This window comes from Echeneis naucrates, chromosome 9, assembly GCF_900963305.1.
Source record: "Echeneis naucrates chromosome 9, fEcheNa1.1, whole genome shotgun sequence".
In the NCBI taxonomy this organism is placed as follows: Eukaryota; Metazoa; Chordata; class Actinopteri; order Carangiformes; family Echeneidae; genus Echeneis; species Echeneis naucrates.
In genome coordinates, this window is record NC_042519.1 from 24,145,266 (window position 1) to 24,162,150 (window position 16,885).

Sequence of the window (16,885 nt, forward strand, 5' to 3'; positions counted from 1 at the left end):
TGCGTCTGTCTGCTGTTGCTCTGTTGTGTACTTGCTTCATGATGTAAATTTAACATACAGTTGATCCGCATTCAGTTTTTTGTTTGAACCTCAGATAATTTTTCTCAGAGCTCAGTTCCGGTGTAGGAACCTTCGTGCTGAGTTTGTACCCGGCCGGACACATTCTCTAAACACACATTGTCTTCCGGTAAAATGGCCGCAGCTTTCTGTCGGTGAACGGCGTTAATTTAAAGATGATTTTCACTTAAAATGAAATAAAGGACCCAAAGAGAACAGACTTGGTTCGGGTAAGTCTCCGCTTCCGGTTACATGTTTTTATGAATTCATTACAGCCCCTTCAAAATAAGAGTGGCTCATTTCAGCAGGACGAACACACAAAATGTTGTTTTGTGTGACGTCAAACGTTTTTGACCTTAGAGAAACAACAGATCCAGTTCTAAAGAAAGAGTTTCAGTCCTGATCTTGAGGTCCGGCCCCGGGCTAGGACCTGGTTCTGGTTCTGAGGACCGGTGGAGACCAGAATCTGAGCTCAGGAGGAGGCGTGAAAAATGACTGTTCACCTTTCCTCCATCATGTCCGATCTCTCCCTCCCTCCTTCTTTCCTTCCCTCTTTCTCTCCCTCCCTTCTTCCTTCCTTCCCTCTTTCTCTCCCTCCCTCCCTCCTTCCTTCCCTCTTTCTCTCCCTCCCTTCTTCCTTCCTTCCCTCTTTCTCTCCCTCCCTCTTTCCTTCTTTCCTGCCTTCCTTTGTTTCTTCTTTCTCTCCCTCCCTCCATCCCTCCTTCCTTCCTTTCCTCTCTCCTTCCTTCCTTCCCTCCCTCTTTCCTTCCTTCCTTCCTCCCTCCTTCCTTCCCTCTTTCTCTCCCTCCCTCTTTCCTTCTTTCCTTCCTTCCTTTGTTTCTTCTTTCTCTCCCTCCCTCCCTTCCTTCCTTCCCTCCCTCTTTCCTTCCTTCCCTCTTTCTCTCCCTCCCTCCCTTCCTTCCTTCCTCCCTCCCTCCTTCCTTCCCTCTTTCTCTCCCTCCCTCCCTCCCTCCCTCCTTCCTTCCTTTCCTCCCTCCTTCCTTCCTTCCCTCCCTCTTTCCTTCCTTCCTTCCTCCCTCCTTCCTTCCCTTTCTCTCCCTCCCTTCTTCCTTCCTTCCCTCTTTCTCTCCCTCCCTCCCTTCCTTCCTCCCTCCCTCCTTCCTTTCTTTCCTCCCTCTTTCCTTCCTTCCTTCCTCCCTCCTTCCTTCCCTCTTTCTCTCCCTCCCTTCTTCCTTCCTTCCCTCTCTCTCTCCCTCTCTTCCTCTTTCCTTCCTTCCTCCCCTCTCTCCCTTCCTTTCCTTCACCACAGGATGGAGCTTTCATCTTTGCTTCAGGAGCTTCATCTGTCCTCCACAGAGAAGCTCCTCCCCTCTTCTCTTCCTCCAATCACAGAACTCCTGCCTCAGCTGCAGAAGAATCTGATTGGTGCTTCCTCAGACTCAGAAACCAGCTCCCTGATTGGTCAAGTGGTGCAGCTCTTTCAAACAGCTGATCCTGATTGGCTGTTCTCATCAGCTTCAGCCAATGAAGAAGGTGGGGTGGAGCTTCAGTTGGCCTACAGATCTCTGACAGATGCTCTGGTTGGTTGTGCTGCTCTGCCATTGTGCGAGGACGACGTCAGCTCTCTGCCAGCTGCGGCCTATCAGAGCGTCCCGAACCAAGTCGTCACAGTGTGCTCTGCCCTCGTAGCCCTGCTAAGAACTCTGGAAAACAGGAAGTGCACTGGTGTGCTGCAGACCGTGGCGCCGTCTGTGTGCGTGTTCGCTGTAACTCATTTCCAGGTGAGTGTGGTGGGAAAACATCAAGATAAAAGTCGAGCCGATGTTAATGCTTCTCTGTGGTTTCAGGATCAGGTCTGGACCACCTCCTCCTCCAGGGCAGCAGCTCAGAGCCTGCAGGAGGCGCTGCTGAGGGCAGGGAGTTGGACAGACTCTGCCCACTTCTTGATGGGGGACAGGAGGGGACAGGAGGGAGAGGAAGGAATACTGGGAGGGGTCCTGGACGTCCTGCAGCCGCAAATCAGCAAGTGAGAACGTTTCTGAGAAGATTCAAAGTTAAGTTTGTCTGGTTTTAACCCTGTGTGTGTCTGTGTGTGTCTTTGTATCTATTTGAATTGTAGGGAGTCATGGCAGCATTGTGAAGCAGCGAAGTTCGTGTTTGTTTGGACCCTTCTGCAGGTCAGTGTGACATCATCAGATAAATCACATGACCACAGGAAGCACACGGTTTCCATGCCAAAGTGATGTAAACATCACAGATGTGGATCTGCTGGATCCAGATCTCAGCAGGTCCTGGTCCTCACACTTTCATCATGTTTTACACAGGTGACTCGTCCATCCCTCTCTCCTCACCTGCCCCGCATCCTGCCTCCCTCCCTCCTCCTCACTGACCACTACAGACCAGAGAACTGCATGCTGGGAGTTCGCTGTCTGCACCACATCATCATCAACACGGTAAACACACAAAGATTCATCATTAAAACACAGATAATTCCCTTTAATAAACACTGTGTGTATCCAGGCCGCTGCTGATCTCCGTCAGTTCAACAGAGCTGAAGTTCTCTACCAGGCATTGTTCAAACACCTGTACACAACCGAGGCTGCTGTCATCCAGGTAGAACACACAGTGACACACACACAGACACACACAGACACACCATACTCATGGAATGTCTCTTTGTCCCAGCTGGTCTTGTCCTGTCTCTTAGACCTGTTGCTGGTGCTGGAAACACCGCCGTCCTCCCTCGCCCCCTCCTCTGCCCGCAGGAAGCCCTGTCGCCATGACGACGTATTACGTCTGGTCCTGACCAACATGGAGGCGGAGCATAAGGTGGCACTTCGCTACGTCTATGCATCAGCCCTGCCACCCTTCATCGACAGGTGAGTCTGATGATGATGATGATGAAGAACTGTGATTGGTTGTCAGGGATACTGTTCAGACTTTGGTTGCCATAGTGATAAGTGTCTCCGCTTTAGTCAGAGGTGCATTTGATTCATGTGTATGATGCAGGATGGGTGTGACCGTGTGCAGACACCTGCGGCGGCTGGAGCGGGTGGTGCTGGGATATCTGGAGATCAGAGAGCCACCTGAGGAGAAGACCAGACTAAAGATCCTGGAGGTCCTGCAGAAAACCATCAGAGCAGCCTGGCCCAGGTCAGACACACACAGACAGAGAAAGAGGAACGCACAAACATGTTTCTTGTGTTTTGGTGCCTTCCCTCATCATCACCGGTGTAATCATGGCGGACTGCGTCCTCAGGATGGAGCAGCGGGTCAACATGTTGCTTCGCTGCTTGCTTCGGCTGCTGGTGGACGTGTCGGAGGACTCGGAGCTCAGAGTCGGTGTCAGACAGAAGGTGATGAGCCACGCCAGCCTGTGTGTCAAACTGCTGGACCACTGCACACACGGACAAGTACAGGTGTGTTCACTCACCTGACACTCAGCTGTCGAACACTCACCCGGCACTCACCTGTCTCTCTCTTTCTCAGCCCCTCCTCCAGCAGCTTGACAGCAGCTGTTGTGGCCCTGAGGTGCTGCGTTGCCTAGCAACTGTTACAGAGAGGTGATGCTGCACACCTTGACCAGCTGGATGTCTGACTGTAACAGAGCAGGTGCTGCTGTTGGTGTTTAGTGTCAGAGACTTTTATTTCGGAAGGTCAGCAGTATCACTTCCTGTCTTCTGTGGGACTGTTTTTAGCAGTGTATTAATCAGCACCTGAGGCTGGAGTGACATCATCATCATCATCGTCATCATCAGGTGTTCATTGTGTTTGTTTTCACTGACAGCTAGTCAGAGATGATGTGTTCACAGACTCTAGGAATATTCATTTTGTGTTGTTTATCCGTTTGGTTGCGATGTCACAGTTCAATCGGTTTATTTGTCCAGTATTGTGTATGAAGATCCTGGTACTAGTCCTGGTCCTGGTCCTGATGTTTGGTTCCTGGGGTCTCGTGCTGGGCTTGTCCAGATCTGAGCTCCATGTTCGTGAGCAGAGAGTCCAGCTGATCCAGTCTGAGCCTCAGGCCCGTCAGGGTCTCCTCAGTCTCCAGTTGTCTCAGGTTCTCCTGCTGGTTCCACAGCCTGAGCCGAAGTCGAGCCTGAGGACAAGCAGAGACCAGCATGAGGGATCAGCCTCAGGAGACACCAAACAGGAGAGAGCTAACCAGAGACAGATGGGACTTCCATGATCAGTAAAAAATGAATTTGATGAACTCAGAGTCATCATTTGGTTCTTCTTCTGTTTTCTGAGGTAAAGGAAAAATAAAGTGTTGTCACCTTCAGTCGATTTTCTTCCTGAGTTCTCTCTGTAGCTCTGTCCGCCACCTCTCCTCCTGAAAATACACCTGTGATCTACCTGTCCACAAGGGCAAGAACTACTGCCCTGACATGTCTGACCTGAGAAGAGCCTGGATTCTTTAGGAAGGTCTGGAGCATGTGCCACCGAGATAAGACGAAGAAAATGGATGTATGTTTTTAAATCATGTCTTCTTCAGCCTCCTGTCTCATATTCAGTGTTTCCTGTGCTGGTCTGATGTCTGTGGAACTCTTGAGTTCCTCTAATCTGAACAAGCAGTTTGATGGATGGATGGATTTGTGTGTCTGGTTCCCGATCAGACTGGGTCCCACAGGACTCACCTCCGTGTTGATGGGCGAGCTCAGACGGACTGTTGACAAGTAGAAAGACTCGTCCTCCTCTGACTCTGCCTCTGTGCTGTGACCCTACACACACACACACAGCTATTTTTTGTCCCATTTCAATTCTTCTGTGTCACCACAGGGATGAATAATAAAGTTATATTATTGATCAGAAACTTTAATCTGTTGAATTTTTCTTCACCTGCTCTTCAAGCAGATCATCACATTTCTTCTGAGGCCCCGCCTCCATCTGATTGAGCCCCTCCTCGCTCATGTGACCCTCCCTCTGCTGTTTTAGCTCCTCCCCTGATCAGAAAGATTTATGAGTTAATGTCAACTCCAGCAGGAAGTGAGTTTGGAGGAAACGGAATGACTTCAATGTCGACTGACCGAGGAAGCTGAGCTGCAGCTGTTGCTTGTCCAGATGGCGCCCCCTGTCCTCCAATCGGCAGACTGCAGCTTTAATGTCCTTCAGTACCTGAGACAGAGATAGAGGGACAGACGGGAAGGGGGAGCAGAGTTGGTGCTCAGCTGCTTGATTTATTCAGCTGCTCAAAGTCATCAGTACCTGTCGCAACTGCAGCTCCTCCAGCTGTGTCTGCGTCTGCGTCCTCTGCCTGGACACACTCAGCTCCTGATACACACAAACACACAGTTCATAATACACAGACACACACACCTCCTACACACTGACAGATTGTGTTTGACCTCCTCCAGAGTCTGAAGCTCCTTCTTCTTCTTCTCCACTCGCTCACTGAGCTCAGACAGAAGCTCAGAGCTCTCTGTAACACAGACATCAGAAGATCCTGAGACCCTGAACACATCACCGTGAAGACTAACCGATGACACTGTCCAAACTGTGTTATGTTGTGTGCATTACTCACACCTTTGAGCTGTTCCTGATTGGCTGCTGTTTCTCTGACAACTTGTTGGTTGAGGAGGTGGGCGTAGCTGAGCTGCTCCTTCTGTTTAGCAAGCTCCGCCTCCCCTGCTGACAGACACCTGACACACACGCACACAAACATTTTTATATTTGCATTATCAATCATCAGCTGTTTGTAACTGTTCTCAATGTCCCAATATGTCTCTCTGTGACTCCACTGTCTTGTCAACACCTTCAGACAGTGTGTGTACCGTTGTGCGTGCGTCCTTCTGGCCTCCAGGTGTTTACACTGCTCCTTCAGGCTGCTCTTCTCCTCCCTCCTCCTGCTCAGCTCCTCCTGCAGAGCCCCCCCCCCCATCTGTTAGTCTGTATCTATGACTGGGTAAAGGGTGGCTCAGCTCTGACTCCGCCCCCTGACTCCCAGCTCATCCAACTATGGACAAAGAACTTTTGAGACACTCTGATTGGCTGTGACATCACCCACTGCGGCCAATAGGAGCGCCACTGTCAAACGTCACTATCAAAATAGGAGCTGATTGTCTAGTTGAAGGAGACATTTTGACCAACCTGTGTCTCTGTTTGCAGCATCGTTGTGTTTTGGAGACAAAGCTCTGCCTCTTTTCTGTGGGACTCCACTTCCTGTTGCAGGCCAGCCAGCTCTTTCCTCTTCCTCTCAACTTCATCCTGCATTCTGTCCATTTCATCCATTTTCCTGTCCAGTTCCTGCTGCTGCGTCTCCACCATGTCCTTCCTCTTCTTCACCTCGTCCTGTATCCTGTTCAACTCGTCCCTCTTCCTGTCCGCTTTGTCCTTTGTCCTGTCCAGTTCGTCCTTCTTCTTCTGCAGCTGCTGGAGAGTCTGGGTGTGTTTGTTTTTAGTTTCCTGCAGCACCTGCTGCTCGCCCAGAAGCTCCTGAAGAACCTGCTTCAGCTCTGGAGTCAGACACAGAGGACAGGCATCTTATGAAGACTTAAATCTTTCGTTTACGTTTTTAGATTCATCAACTTTTGTGGGCAGCACAGTGTTTAGCTCTGCTGCCCCACAACAGGAGGTCCTGATTCAGTTCACGGCCTGGAGCCTCCAAACACATCCTGGTGTCATTGGTGACTAAACGGTCCGTAGGTCTGTCCAGGCTGACCCCGCCCCTCGCCCAGAGTTAGCTGGGATTGGCTCCAGAACCCCCCATGACCCGGAAACAGATCAGAGGAGAATATGGATGAATGAATAAATTGTGTGTGTGCTTTGTTACCTGCTCTGTGTGCGCTGACTTCAGACTGCAGTCTGAGAAGTTTCTGCTCTTCTTCTTTTAGAGCTGAGATTGTCGACATCTTCACAGTCAACAACATCTCCTGCTGCTCCAACAACCCCTACACACACGCACACAATTTTCAGACATGAGCTCACCACGTTTTTTTTGCTTGTTTATGTTTCTTTAGATCTTCAGTTTCTTTGTGGTTTAATAGTTTGCCTTGTAATCTTTTGTATGTTAGCTGAAATGGAGTGTCTTTCACACAAAGTTTCAGCAGAAGTAAAAGTGTTTGTTGACCAGTTTTTTCAGCTGTGTGAGACATGAGTGCCACTGAAGAATGTGGGCATCGATCCCACTACCACTCACATGCTGAGTGAGCTAATTCCCCTCTGTTGGCAAGCGAACATGCTAACCTGCTGGATTTAATACAGCGCTTTGGGAAAGGATCCATTAACATGCTTTAAAAGAAGAATCATCATTTAAAAACAATTTACGTCAATTTACACATTAAACCAGGAACATACTGGAGCTGCGTCGTTACAGCTGAGAGGGCTTAAAAAGTAAATGCATATAAAGAGTATGCCACCTCATCAAGACTTCCTCACCTTGATGGTGTTCTGTAGTTGTTCCCCCTCATGTCTGACCTCACTTACTCTCTTCACAGCTGTTTGATGCTCGTCCGTCCTCTGAACCAGTCTCTGCTCCTGCTGCTCCACCTGCAGAGAGACATGAAGCTTCAGTGTCTCCTACTTCAAACTTCAGTCTCCCGGTGGTTTTGGATGTGGGGTCACGAGTTTACCTGACTGTTCACTAACTCCAGACACCTCTGAGCCTCCTGACAGTCTGACAGCAGACCAGATAATCTGAACACACAGATTTGTGTTAATACCGCAGACTCACAGACATCTACACAATAAAAGTCCTCAGATCTAAAACTTGTAATTTAGGAGTTTTTACTGTGGCAGTAAGTTCAGTTATAAACTATCTGTGAGCTCTGTGTCCATGATAGACATGCTAAGTGTGTTGCTAATGTCACCTGAGTGTGTTGAACTGTACCTTTGTGTAGCTGAGTGTGTTTGTGTCCTGAGCTGTTGGAGCTCCTGATCTCTGCTCTTCTGCGCCTCTTTCACTTCCCTCAGTGAGTTCTCCTCCTCCTGCCTCCTCCTCCTCAGATCTTCCACCTCCTCCTGCAGCTCTCTGCCACATCAGTTCACACATTAGATACACCTGATAAAGGATCAGGGCTGAGTCTGGAGGTCAAAGGTCAGCCTGGGTTTACCTGATGTGCTCTGTGGTCTCCAGCAAGTAGGTGGCGCTGTCCTGAGCGCTGTGCTGCAGGAGATCTGCCTCCCTCTGAACTGAAGTGACCTGCAAGAAGTGGGGAGTTGTCCTGAGTGCTGCAGGCACAGAGCTGTGTGTGTGCGTGTGTGTACCTGTTCTCTGGTGGTGCGTATGCAGCTCTGAGCCTCCAACAGGAGCCGGTCAGCCTGACGGAGTTCAGCACGTCTCCTCAGCAGAGTCTCCTCCACACAATCCACCTCATTGCATACCTGCATCACACTCCTGCCCCCCAAAAATAAGGTCTCCGTGTCAGATGTTTCCGGTCTCAGGTCAGTGTGGTACTGAGAAAGTGCGTTGTTTAGCGTTACTTTGATTGTGTGTTACCTGTGTGCGCTGTGTCTCAGTGTGTCTTGCACCTTCTTGGTTTCCACTTGTGGTTTCTTCTTCTTTTTCAGTCTCTCAGCTTCTCTGAGCACACACTCACACTCCAACCCCTGCTGATACAAGCACACACTGACACGTGAAATATCTGTGATCTCTCAGTGAGCTCTATGTGGACGAGGAGGGGGTCCCAGTTCAGGATCCAGATACTGACCGGCAGTGAGTGTTCAGATCCCCCAGCTGGAGGACCATAGACGGCAGCTGCAGGGGAACCACAGAGCAACCAGGCAGGTTGGACCAGGGGAGGGTGAGCTGCAGCTGGGGAAGGAGTCCCCCCCCTGGACCTCTGGTCAGTGTCACTGTCCTTCCAGTCTGCTGGACAGATGTTACATCAGAGTCTGAGGACATGAGAACATCTGAACAACCTTAAAAAGCCTCAGTCCATTTACCGGTGCCTGTGTCTGTGTGTGTCGGGGGGGCAGAGACCCAGTTACCCCCTCCTGGAGGAGGCCTGTCCTGCTGCTGCCCCCTGTCAGGAGAATTGAGGTACTGAAGCCCCAAACCAGAGTCCTGAGTCCCCTGAGAACCAAAACTCGGAGCCTGAAAGCGACAAACTATGTTTTAAATTCTATGATTCTTTACATGATAAAACTTTTACAATACATACACAGACTTTTTCTTCATTTACCTTACAAAAACAAAACAACTCTACCTTTGGGATTTAAATGGATCAAGTAAAAAGTAAAAATGTCTCACACTGTGTCCAGGTGCTACGTAGCAGCACTGTCCTCTGTCTCTTGTCTTTTTCTGACAGAAAACTTCAGTTTCAGACAAATGTTGACACAGAAACACGACTCAGGTCAGATGTGCATTTGATGTGAGTACCTGAGTGTGCAGCAGCTCTACGGTCTGGTTCAGAGCTCTGAGCTGTTTGATGGCTCGTCTCAACTGTTCTGCTGTCAGCTGGTCAGAGTCACACATGGACCTGCCGAGCTGCTGTAGCTTCCTGTTCAGATACCTGAGGTTCCTCTGGTGTTCTTTGCTCTGTGAATGCAGCTGGACCAACAAACAGGAAGCTTTTATGAAGCACAAACTCCTCCACCTTTAGTCTTTGGTTCTGGGTTTTGCAATTGGCTTCACATCTTAATTCATTTAACAAATTTTCATCTCAGCAGTGTATGTTAGAAATTTTACAAATTTCTGAGGCAACTTTCCAAAATAAGAGCTATGAACAGGTTTTAAGAGGACAGGAAATATATGTGGCCGAGTGCAGATCAGCTGATCCACGGTCTGACGTTTCTGTCTCAGACCTGCTGCAGCAGTGCGTCTCTCTGCTGCTGGACGTCGTGAAGCTGCAGACCTCTCTGCTCCAGTGCTGACTCCTGCAGTATGAGCACAGATGATTTAATCTGCTGATTATTCTGTTTCTGTGGTTTCAGAGCAAAAGATCAGAAGCAGGTTCTGCTCTGTCTGGACTGCTACTGACCAGGTTCTGTTGAATGTGTCTGTATCTGCTGCGAGACCTCTGCAGTTTGTCTCTGAACCTTTGGATGTCCTCCTTCAGCCTCCAGCCTTCAGACTCCTCATCCTGCTCCACACTTTGGGATACCCAATCCTGTTCCTGAACAACTTGGGTTTCCAGATGGGATTGTAATTGGTCTCTGCGGTCCTGCTCTTGTGCAAGCTGGGCCTGCAGCCTGGCTATCTGTTCTCGGCTGTGGTTGAGGTCTCGTTGGAGCTGCTCCCTGCTGGTCCTGTGTAGCTGCTCCATACTTTTGCACAACATGTTCTCAGGGCTTCTGTGGGTGGACAGGACCAGGTCGTCATTGGGTTTGTGGTTCATTGCTGAAATGGAGCGTCTGCTCCCCCTGTTAGAAGTTTCTGGGTCTTGGCCACAGATTCCAGGACAGTTTGAACCCTGTTCTGTCTGACTAGTGTTTTTCTGATCCCACTACCTCTCACATGCTAAGTGTACCATTTGAGCTCAATCCCCTGTGCTACTGTGCTAACATGCTGTATTTAACACAGCGTAGCTGAGCTTTGGGAAAACAAACATTTAACATGCTTTAAAAACAGATAGATAGACCTGAAAACACCTCTACCACCAAAACATCAGGGGAATATTCAGATCTTTTCCTGATAATTTCACATCCTGGATTTGCTTATGAGAATTTATGGGACACAGCCACAGCGCATTCAGAGATACAATACAGCAGCATGAGCAGTTTTTAAAGCCAGGCAACCTTTGAGTTCACCATCAACAGGTTGCACAGCTATTTGCGATCCACCAGGATGGACATAAAATCAGATATTTAGGCTTTAGGAAAAGCAGGGTGCAACTTGGAAAGATGTAACTTTCCAATAAACTCTGACAAGGATGGGATTAGAAGCCACACGTGCTGAGCACAATGGATCAGCAGCCCATCACCTTAACCACTCAGCCACCTTGTCACTGAACTTGTTAAAGCAGGGACATACTGGACCTGAGTCATTACAGATAAATAAACCTTCAGTGAAACCTCGGCATTTGTAGCAGCTTCTGCTGGGAGGGGGTGGGGCACAATGGTTCCTGGATTCAGCCTCAGCAGTATTTCTGATTTGCTGTCGACTCACCAGAATTGAAATTAAAAGTTTTTTCCTTTGCTAAAGTTTTGTGGAGAATGTGGGCATCGAGCTCACTGCCACTTGCATGCCAAGCAAGCGCTCTACCATTTGAGCTAACTCCCCTCTGAGGAACTATCCTACAGTTTGTGGGTCAAAGGTCATCACCTCCCTCTGTCTATGATGTAGTGACTTATTTAAGAGGTGTGGCTATTGTCTGACTGACAGACTGTACCACCGAATTCACGGGCAGAAACCTCAAGCAGAACCAGGCTCGGGAGGCGGCATCTGCCTCGACCGTTTGGGTAGAGAGAGAGAGAGCGACTGATGACGCTGATGAGGGTTAAATCAGTCAGATGAAATCATATCAGGACTGCAGTACGGGTACCTGTCCTCGTCCTGAGCCTCCTGAGGATCCAACAAGGCTGCTGCTGCTGCTTGGTCTTCATACAGAGCGCTGTTCTGGTCCAGCTGGGCCTGAAGTCTGTGGACAATCTGCTGAAGAGATAACTTTTCATCCTACAACCACACACACGCACAACAACAACAAAAAAACAAAACGTATGAGGAGTCATAATTCACTTGAAGTTTCGTTCTTTTGTTTTATGAGTGATGGCTGAAGATTTTCCACCATCATCTTCATCACACAGTGGAACATGTGATGTCTTTTACATATGTTGTGTGATGTCATCAGCATCCTGTCTGTGGTCTGCTGTCTCATGATTTTCTCATCAAGGATTTGACCATTTGTGGTCATGTTTAGGGGCGGGGCTTTAGGGAAAACATCATGTATTAGAGTCTCAGGTCATGATAACTTGTGCCTGGTCTTCCTGGTCTTTGGTTTCTGGTCCCTGTCCTCTGGTCTCCCTAGCCTCTCTGCTCTCTGGCCCTTGGTTTCTGGCATCTGGACTCTGTGGTGTCTCCAGGTCTTGGGGTGAATCTCTCACTTGTTGTGAGTCAATGGTCAACTGCAGCTGTTTGTCACACGCACACACACAGATGTACAAATTCAGCAGGTAAAGCTCACACCAGCAGTCTGATGTTGTGTTACCTGAAGCGCTGCCTCCACCTGTCTGTCTCTCAGAGCTGGAACTTCCACCTGCAGCAGAGACAGGGACAAACTCAGACCTCAGGCTCAACATACATCAGTAACAACATGAACAGACCTGACTGAGTGTCCTAACCGTGTCCTCCAGCCGTCCGCAATGTCTCTGAGTGTCCTCCAGCTGTCCGCAATGTCTCTGAGTGTCGTCCAGCCGTCCGCAGTGTCTCTGAGTGTCCTCCAGCCGTCCGCAATGTCTCTGAGTGTCCTCCAGCCGTCCGCAATGTCTCTGAGTGTCGTCCAGCCGTCCGCAGTGTCTCTGATTGTCCTCCAGCTGTCCGCAGTGTCTCTGATTGTCCTCCAGCCGTCCGCAGTGTCTCTGAGTGTCGTCCAGCCGTCCGCAGTGTCTCTGATTGTCCTCCAGCCGTCTGCAGTGTCTCTGAGTGTCCTCCAGCCGTCCGCAGTGTCTCTGATTGTCCTCCAGCTGTCCGCATTGTCTCTGAGTGTCGTCCAGCTGTCCGCAGTGTCTCTGAGTGTCCTCCAGCTGTCCGCAGTGTCTCTGAGTGTCCTCCAGCCGTCCGCAGTGTCTCTGAGTGTCGTCCAGCTGTCCGCAGTGTCTCTGATTGTCCTCCAGCCGTCCGCAGTGTCTCTGATTGTCCTCCAGCTGTCCGCAGTGTCTCTGATTGTCCTCCAGCCGTCCGCAGTTTCTCTGAGTGTCCTCCAGCCATCCGCAGTGTCTCTGATTGTCCTCCAGCTGTCCGCAGTGTCTCTGATTGTCCTCCAGCCATCCGCAGTTTCTCTGAGTGTCCTCCAGCCATCCGCAGTGTCTCTGATTGTCCTCCAGCTGTCCGCATTGTCTCTGAGTGTCCTCCAGCCATCCGCAGTGTCTCTGATTGTCCTCCAGCCGTCCGCAGTGTCTCTGAGTGTCCTCCAGCCGTCCGCATTGTCTCTGAGTGTCGTCCAGCCGTCCGCAGTGTCTCTGATTGTCCTCCAGCTGTCTGCAGTGTCTCTGAGTGTCGTCCAGCCGTCCGCAGTGTCTCTGAGTGTCCTCCAGCCGTACGCAGTATCTCTGAGTGTCCTCCAGCTGTCCGCATTGTCTCTGAGTGTCGTCCAGCTGTCCGCAGTGTCTCTGAGTGTCCTCCAGGTGACGCTTCAGATTCTGGTTTTCATCTTGCAAACTGTGAACTTGCTGTTGAGTTCGACGAGCCTGAAACATGGAAACAACATGTGTCACACGCACACAGACACACACAGACACACTGGATCTCTGGCTGAACAGCCAACAGTCCTCCCAGCAGTGATGTCAAAGTGGACTGACAACAGTTAGACTGTGGGGACAGGGTCAGTAAAGTACTAATGACGATCAAATGTCCACCTGCTCTCTGAGTCCTCTCAGATATTCCTGAAGGCTGAAGATGATTCCCTCCAAATCCCGCTGAAGAACTTCATTCACCAAGATCTGACCTGGAGGAGGAGAGAAGGAAACAAACAAATCCTATTTTTAGAATAAATAATATCCTCATTACAAATTATGGTTTGATGGTTTTCTTCGTCCTGTGTTCAAACATCAGAAACTACTGACTGATTGAACACAAGAGAAGCCAAATGGATGATCATATATAATCAGGTAATAATTCAGTTCAGCAGCTGTTTTTTCTGCTGGTCATCATAGTTTGTTCCAGTTCAAGCCCACATCTTCTCCAGTTAAGATCCATCCCAGAATGCATTGTGCACTAAACAGGAACTGTAGTAGAAATTCTAAAATTCTAAGTTCACACTTGAGAAAGTTGAGAAACGACTGGTTTCTTCGCCGGAGCCACAGCCTGACAAAGGCTCTGCGATTGGTTGGTGGCCTCCGCACCGTCAGTCAGCTGTTGCTCCAGCTCTTTAATCTCCTGCGTCTCCATGGCAATGCGTGTCAGCATGTCGTCAAGGCGACCCTCCACCTCGCCATGCCTGCTGCTCATCGTGTCAGACAGCTGTTGACAAATGCACGTGGTCACATGGGCCTGAGGGAGACAAGAGCCAATCAGGGAGGGACACATTGTTCTAATCAGTTCTAATTTACTGATGATCAGATTTATTTATATGGTGCTAAGTTGATTTTTGATAAACTGATTTCCTGTCTAGAGTGAACCCCTCCGTTGTCCAATAACAGTATACATTATGATTAGATGGTGAAATTTCACAGTTGACATAAACTCTGTGGAAGCCAACAGAGCTGGCAGCAGTGAGTCTCAGCATCAACCTCACCTCCTTCTGTTTGTGTTTGAATAAAAAGCAGTGAAAGATTGGTCTTCACAGGTCAGGAGAGTCAAAAGCTTAGTGGAGAATGCGGGCATCGATCCCGCTACCTCTCGCATGCTAAGCGAGCGCTCTACCATTTGAGCTAATTCCCCTCTGAAGGGGGGGTGATGGGTCTGTTCTCTCTTAGGGATCTCCATCTTGTCATTATTTGGTTTAAATCTAACCAGTTCCAGTTCTTGGTCTCCTTACATGTCAAACCAACCTGCCTTGATCTGACTGCTTATCTTCATTTCACTTTTCCTCCCTTCAGACATGTTGTTGTACTCACAGTCAGCAGTCTAATTCTTCCACTCCAGAGACCAGCAGGGGCTGCTGGGAAAAATCTGCATGCCGTCCTCCCTCCTCTGGTCTGTCAGCTCCCCTTAAAAAAACAACCCCCCATTGTCTCTGCCCCCCCCCTTCACCTCCTATTTGTCCTCCTCTGGTCTCCAGTTTGTTTTTCTCTCCTCCGTCTCATTTTTCCAGGACAAACTTCTCCTGATGTCGTCTCTGTGTGTCTTTGAATCCACACAGGAAACTATTCTCTCAGCCAATCACACTGTCCTGCACAGTGACAGGTTTCCTGCTGTCCAATGGGTGTGAAGAAGCACAAGGGAAGCCCAAGCCTACAGCAGGGAGGGGTTAGCACTGCCGCTCCAGTTTCTCTGAACATGATTCACACAAACACACGAGCTGTCTGCCCCTTTCCTGCTAATTCCCCTGATTGTTTATGTCAGTAAAGACTATATATTAAACTGAACTTCTGCTGAGTCCTGACATGTAAAGAACTTTTTAAAAAAGCAACATTATCAGAAAAAAAACCAATAGGGCTAAAAATCCAGAGAAAAGTAATTCAGAGTGAATGTGGCTTAAATCACTGGATTTATGTTTAGTTTAGCTAGTTTATCATTTAAATATAATTAGAATCATTAGGTATATTTATTATATGTATTATTTTATATATTTAGAACATTTTTTTAATCCACATTTACTTCTCAAGCTCTCCCAGCTGTAACAACTCAGCTCCGCTATGTTCCTGGTTTAACATGTAAACTGATGAGGTGGCTGCTGTGCTCTGCACACGTGGATTGGAATCTCGTCCTTGTTGGTATTTAGCTTAGTTACATCTCTCCGTGTTGCTTCTGCTTTTAAAACCTGTTAAACTGTCCTTTTCTCAAATCTGATCTACAATCTGTTAAATCCAGCAGGTTAGCATGTTAGCATACTAACACAGGGGAATTAGCTCAAATGGTAGAGCGCTCGCTTAGCATGCGAGAGGTAGTGGGATCGATGCCCACATTCTCCACAGGACTTTTGCTCTCTGGAGATACAGCAACAAGTGAAGGCCAAAAAAGAACATTACAACTTCAAAACCGGTTAGTCAAACGAAGTTAATTAGTAAAATTCAATGAGCCAAGTCCACTGGGACAGATAAAAAATGGTTTTCATGTGCGTAAAATAAACTGCTCAGGTGACAGACCAGTTTAAGAGACGTAACCCTAACCCTTCACTTTACAGCACACGACCAGCAAGAAGAAGTCTCCGAGCGGTTAAATCATTGTGCTCGGCACGCGTGGACTGGAATCCCGTACTCGTCGGTATTCAGCTCTGGTTAGGCTTTCCATATTGCAACCTGCTTTTCCAGCAAGAATTATTCTAAACTTAAGGATCATCTTGAATGAGCTCTATCTTTGAAACTGTTGCTGGTGAACTCAAAAGTTGTCTGGCTTGGCTGGACTGTACACCTTGAATGTGCTCTGCTTTCAAAGACCTTTCTGTTTTTAAAGCCTGTTAGAGGATCCCTTTCCCAAAGACTGTGTCAAATACAGCATCATATCATGTTATCATGTTAGCATACTAGCACAGGGGAATTACCTCACATGTTTGAGCACTCACTTCGCATACAAGAGGTAGTGGGATCAATGCCCACATTCTCAACAGGACTCTAACTCTTTGGAGAAAGGCAGTTTCACTGTCATTAACCTGGATTTATGTGTAAATTGCAGGGCTTGACCTGAACATTCTTCTGAGATTATCCAGATCAACTCTGAGTTGTCCATCTTCAGGTTGCAAAGATTTTTTTCAGATGTTTTTGTTCTTAAAGCCTGTTAAAAGTTTGTTTTCCCAAAGCTTCCCAAATATTTGCAGGGGAATTAGCTCAAATTTTAGAAAGCTCGCAAGAGGTTGTGAGATTGATGCCCTCATTCGCCAAAGACTGTCATGATTCACTCAGCTGAACAAATGTGACACCATACTTCATTATGCATGAATTTCTAACAGACAAAAAAAATCAGGCAGGACTGGGTTCAAACTGTCCCAGCAACCTCTAACAGCATTGAAGAGGTGGTGAGATCAGAGCCAACATTCTCCAGAATAGGAAGCTCTTTCTTGTTTTTTTCCATTAGCTGCCCTGGTTGTGCAACATGAAGGGACTAACCAGCATTGAAACTCTGGTGGGCGTGTCCTCTCGCCTCAAGGTTGACTGGCAGGTCATCCGGTCAGCCCAA

General features: G+C 48.5%; 2 protein-coding genes and 2 non-coding genes across 13 annotated transcripts; 2 read left to right on the forward strand and 2 right to left on the reverse strand.

Annotated features, from left to right (window-relative positions):
- Positions 1-178: 178 nt before the first annotated feature.
- Positions 179-4,305, forward strand: LOC115048293 (TELO2-interacting protein 2-like). 5 transcript variants are annotated; one of them, XM_029509649.1, is made up of 10 exons: positions 179-287; positions 1,328-1,799; positions 1,866-2,044; positions 2,138-2,195; positions 2,343-2,471; positions 2,539-2,631; positions 2,704-2,897; positions 3,028-3,171; positions 3,278-3,437; positions 3,508-4,305. In XM_029509649.1, exons 2-10 carry the CDS (start codon positions 1,329-1,331, stop codon positions 3,583-3,585), a joined length of 1,506 nt encoding a protein of 501 aa, XP_029365509.1. In that variant the 5' UTR covers positions 179-287; position 1,328; the 3' UTR covers positions 3,586-4,305. The 5 variants fall into 5 exon arrangements, with proteins under 5 accessions (XP_029365509.1, XP_029365507.1, XP_029365506.1 ...); XM_029509647.1 differs by having other exon boundaries at positions 2,539-2,897; XM_029509646.1 differs by having other exon boundaries at positions 2,539-2,897; positions 3,028-3,437.
- Positions 2,500-14,779, reverse strand: LOC115048283 (centriolin-like). Of its 6 annotated transcripts, none has more exons than XM_029509623.1 (28): positions 14,668-14,779; positions 13,954-14,101; positions 13,468-13,556; positions 12,235-13,299; positions 12,102-12,149; positions 11,439-11,569; positions 9,936-10,248; positions 9,760-9,831; positions 9,335-9,505; positions 9,206-9,256; positions 8,899-9,049; positions 8,664-8,821; positions 8,453-8,565; positions 8,221-8,350; positions 8,067-8,155; positions 7,844-7,984; positions 7,587-7,650; positions 7,393-7,503; positions 6,788-6,905; positions 6,106-6,470; positions 5,790-5,875; positions 5,542-5,657; positions 5,364-5,437; positions 5,224-5,289; positions 5,046-5,133; positions 4,858-4,961; positions 4,656-4,739; positions 2,500-4,117 (listed from the first exon to the last, which is right to left on the reverse strand). In XM_029509623.1, the coding sequence occupies exons 2-28, from the start codon at positions 14,057-14,059 to the stop codon at positions 3,929-3,931; spliced, it is 4,293 nt and encodes a 1,430-aa protein (XP_029365483.1). In that variant the 5' UTR covers positions 14,060-14,101; positions 14,668-14,779; the 3' UTR covers positions 2,500-3,928. The 6 variants fall into 6 exon arrangements, 5 of the variants coding, with proteins under 5 accessions (XP_029365483.1, XP_029365482.1, XP_029365481.1 ...); XM_029509622.1 differs by having other exon boundaries at positions 8,453-8,562; positions 8,664-8,824; XM_029509621.1 differs by having other exon boundaries at positions 8,664-8,824.
- Positions 14,419-14,491, reverse strand: trnaa-agc (transfer RNA alanine (anticodon AGC)). Its single transcript has one exon. It is a non-coding gene; the product is annotated as a tRNA-Ala (tRNA).
- Positions 14,780-15,611: 832 nt separating the features above from the next.
- On the forward strand, positions 15,612-15,684 carry trnaa-agc (transfer RNA alanine (anticodon AGC)). The gene has a single exon. It is a non-coding gene; the product is annotated as a tRNA-Ala (tRNA).
- The last annotated feature ends 1,201 nt before the right edge of the window (positions 15,685-16,885 follow it).

What these genes read in the sequence shown, in the direction of transcription:
- LOC115048293 (XM_029509644.1), top strand. Translation starts at nt 1,329, where the DNA reads ATGGAGCTTTCATCTTTGCTTCAGGAGCTTCATCTGTCCTCCACAGAG. An exon ending in CTGCAGCCGCAAATCAGCAA is followed by an intron (nt 2,045 to 2,137) that starts GTGAGAACGTTT and finishes TTTGAATTGTAG; the next exon opens with GGAGTCATGGCAGCATTGTG. An exon ending in CTGCCACCCTTCATCGACAG is followed by an intron (nt 2,898 to 3,027) that starts GTGAGTCTGATG and finishes TGTATGATGCAG; the next exon opens with GATGGGTGTGACCGTGTGCA.
- LOC115048283 (XM_029509621.1), bottom strand. Translation starts at nt 14,059, where the DNA reads ATGAGCAGCAGGCATGGCGAGGTGGAGGGTCGCCTTGACGACATGCTG. An exon ending in ACGTAGCACCTGGACACAGT is followed by an intron (nt 9,050 to 9,205) that starts GTGAGACATTTT and finishes TGTCGCTTTCAG; the next exon opens with GCTCCGAGTTTTGGTTCTCA. An exon ending in GCTCGCCCATCAACACGGAG is followed by an intron (nt 4,118 to 4,655) that starts GTGAGTCCTGTG and finishes GCTTGTCCTCAG; the next exon opens with GCTCGACTTCGGCTCAGGCT.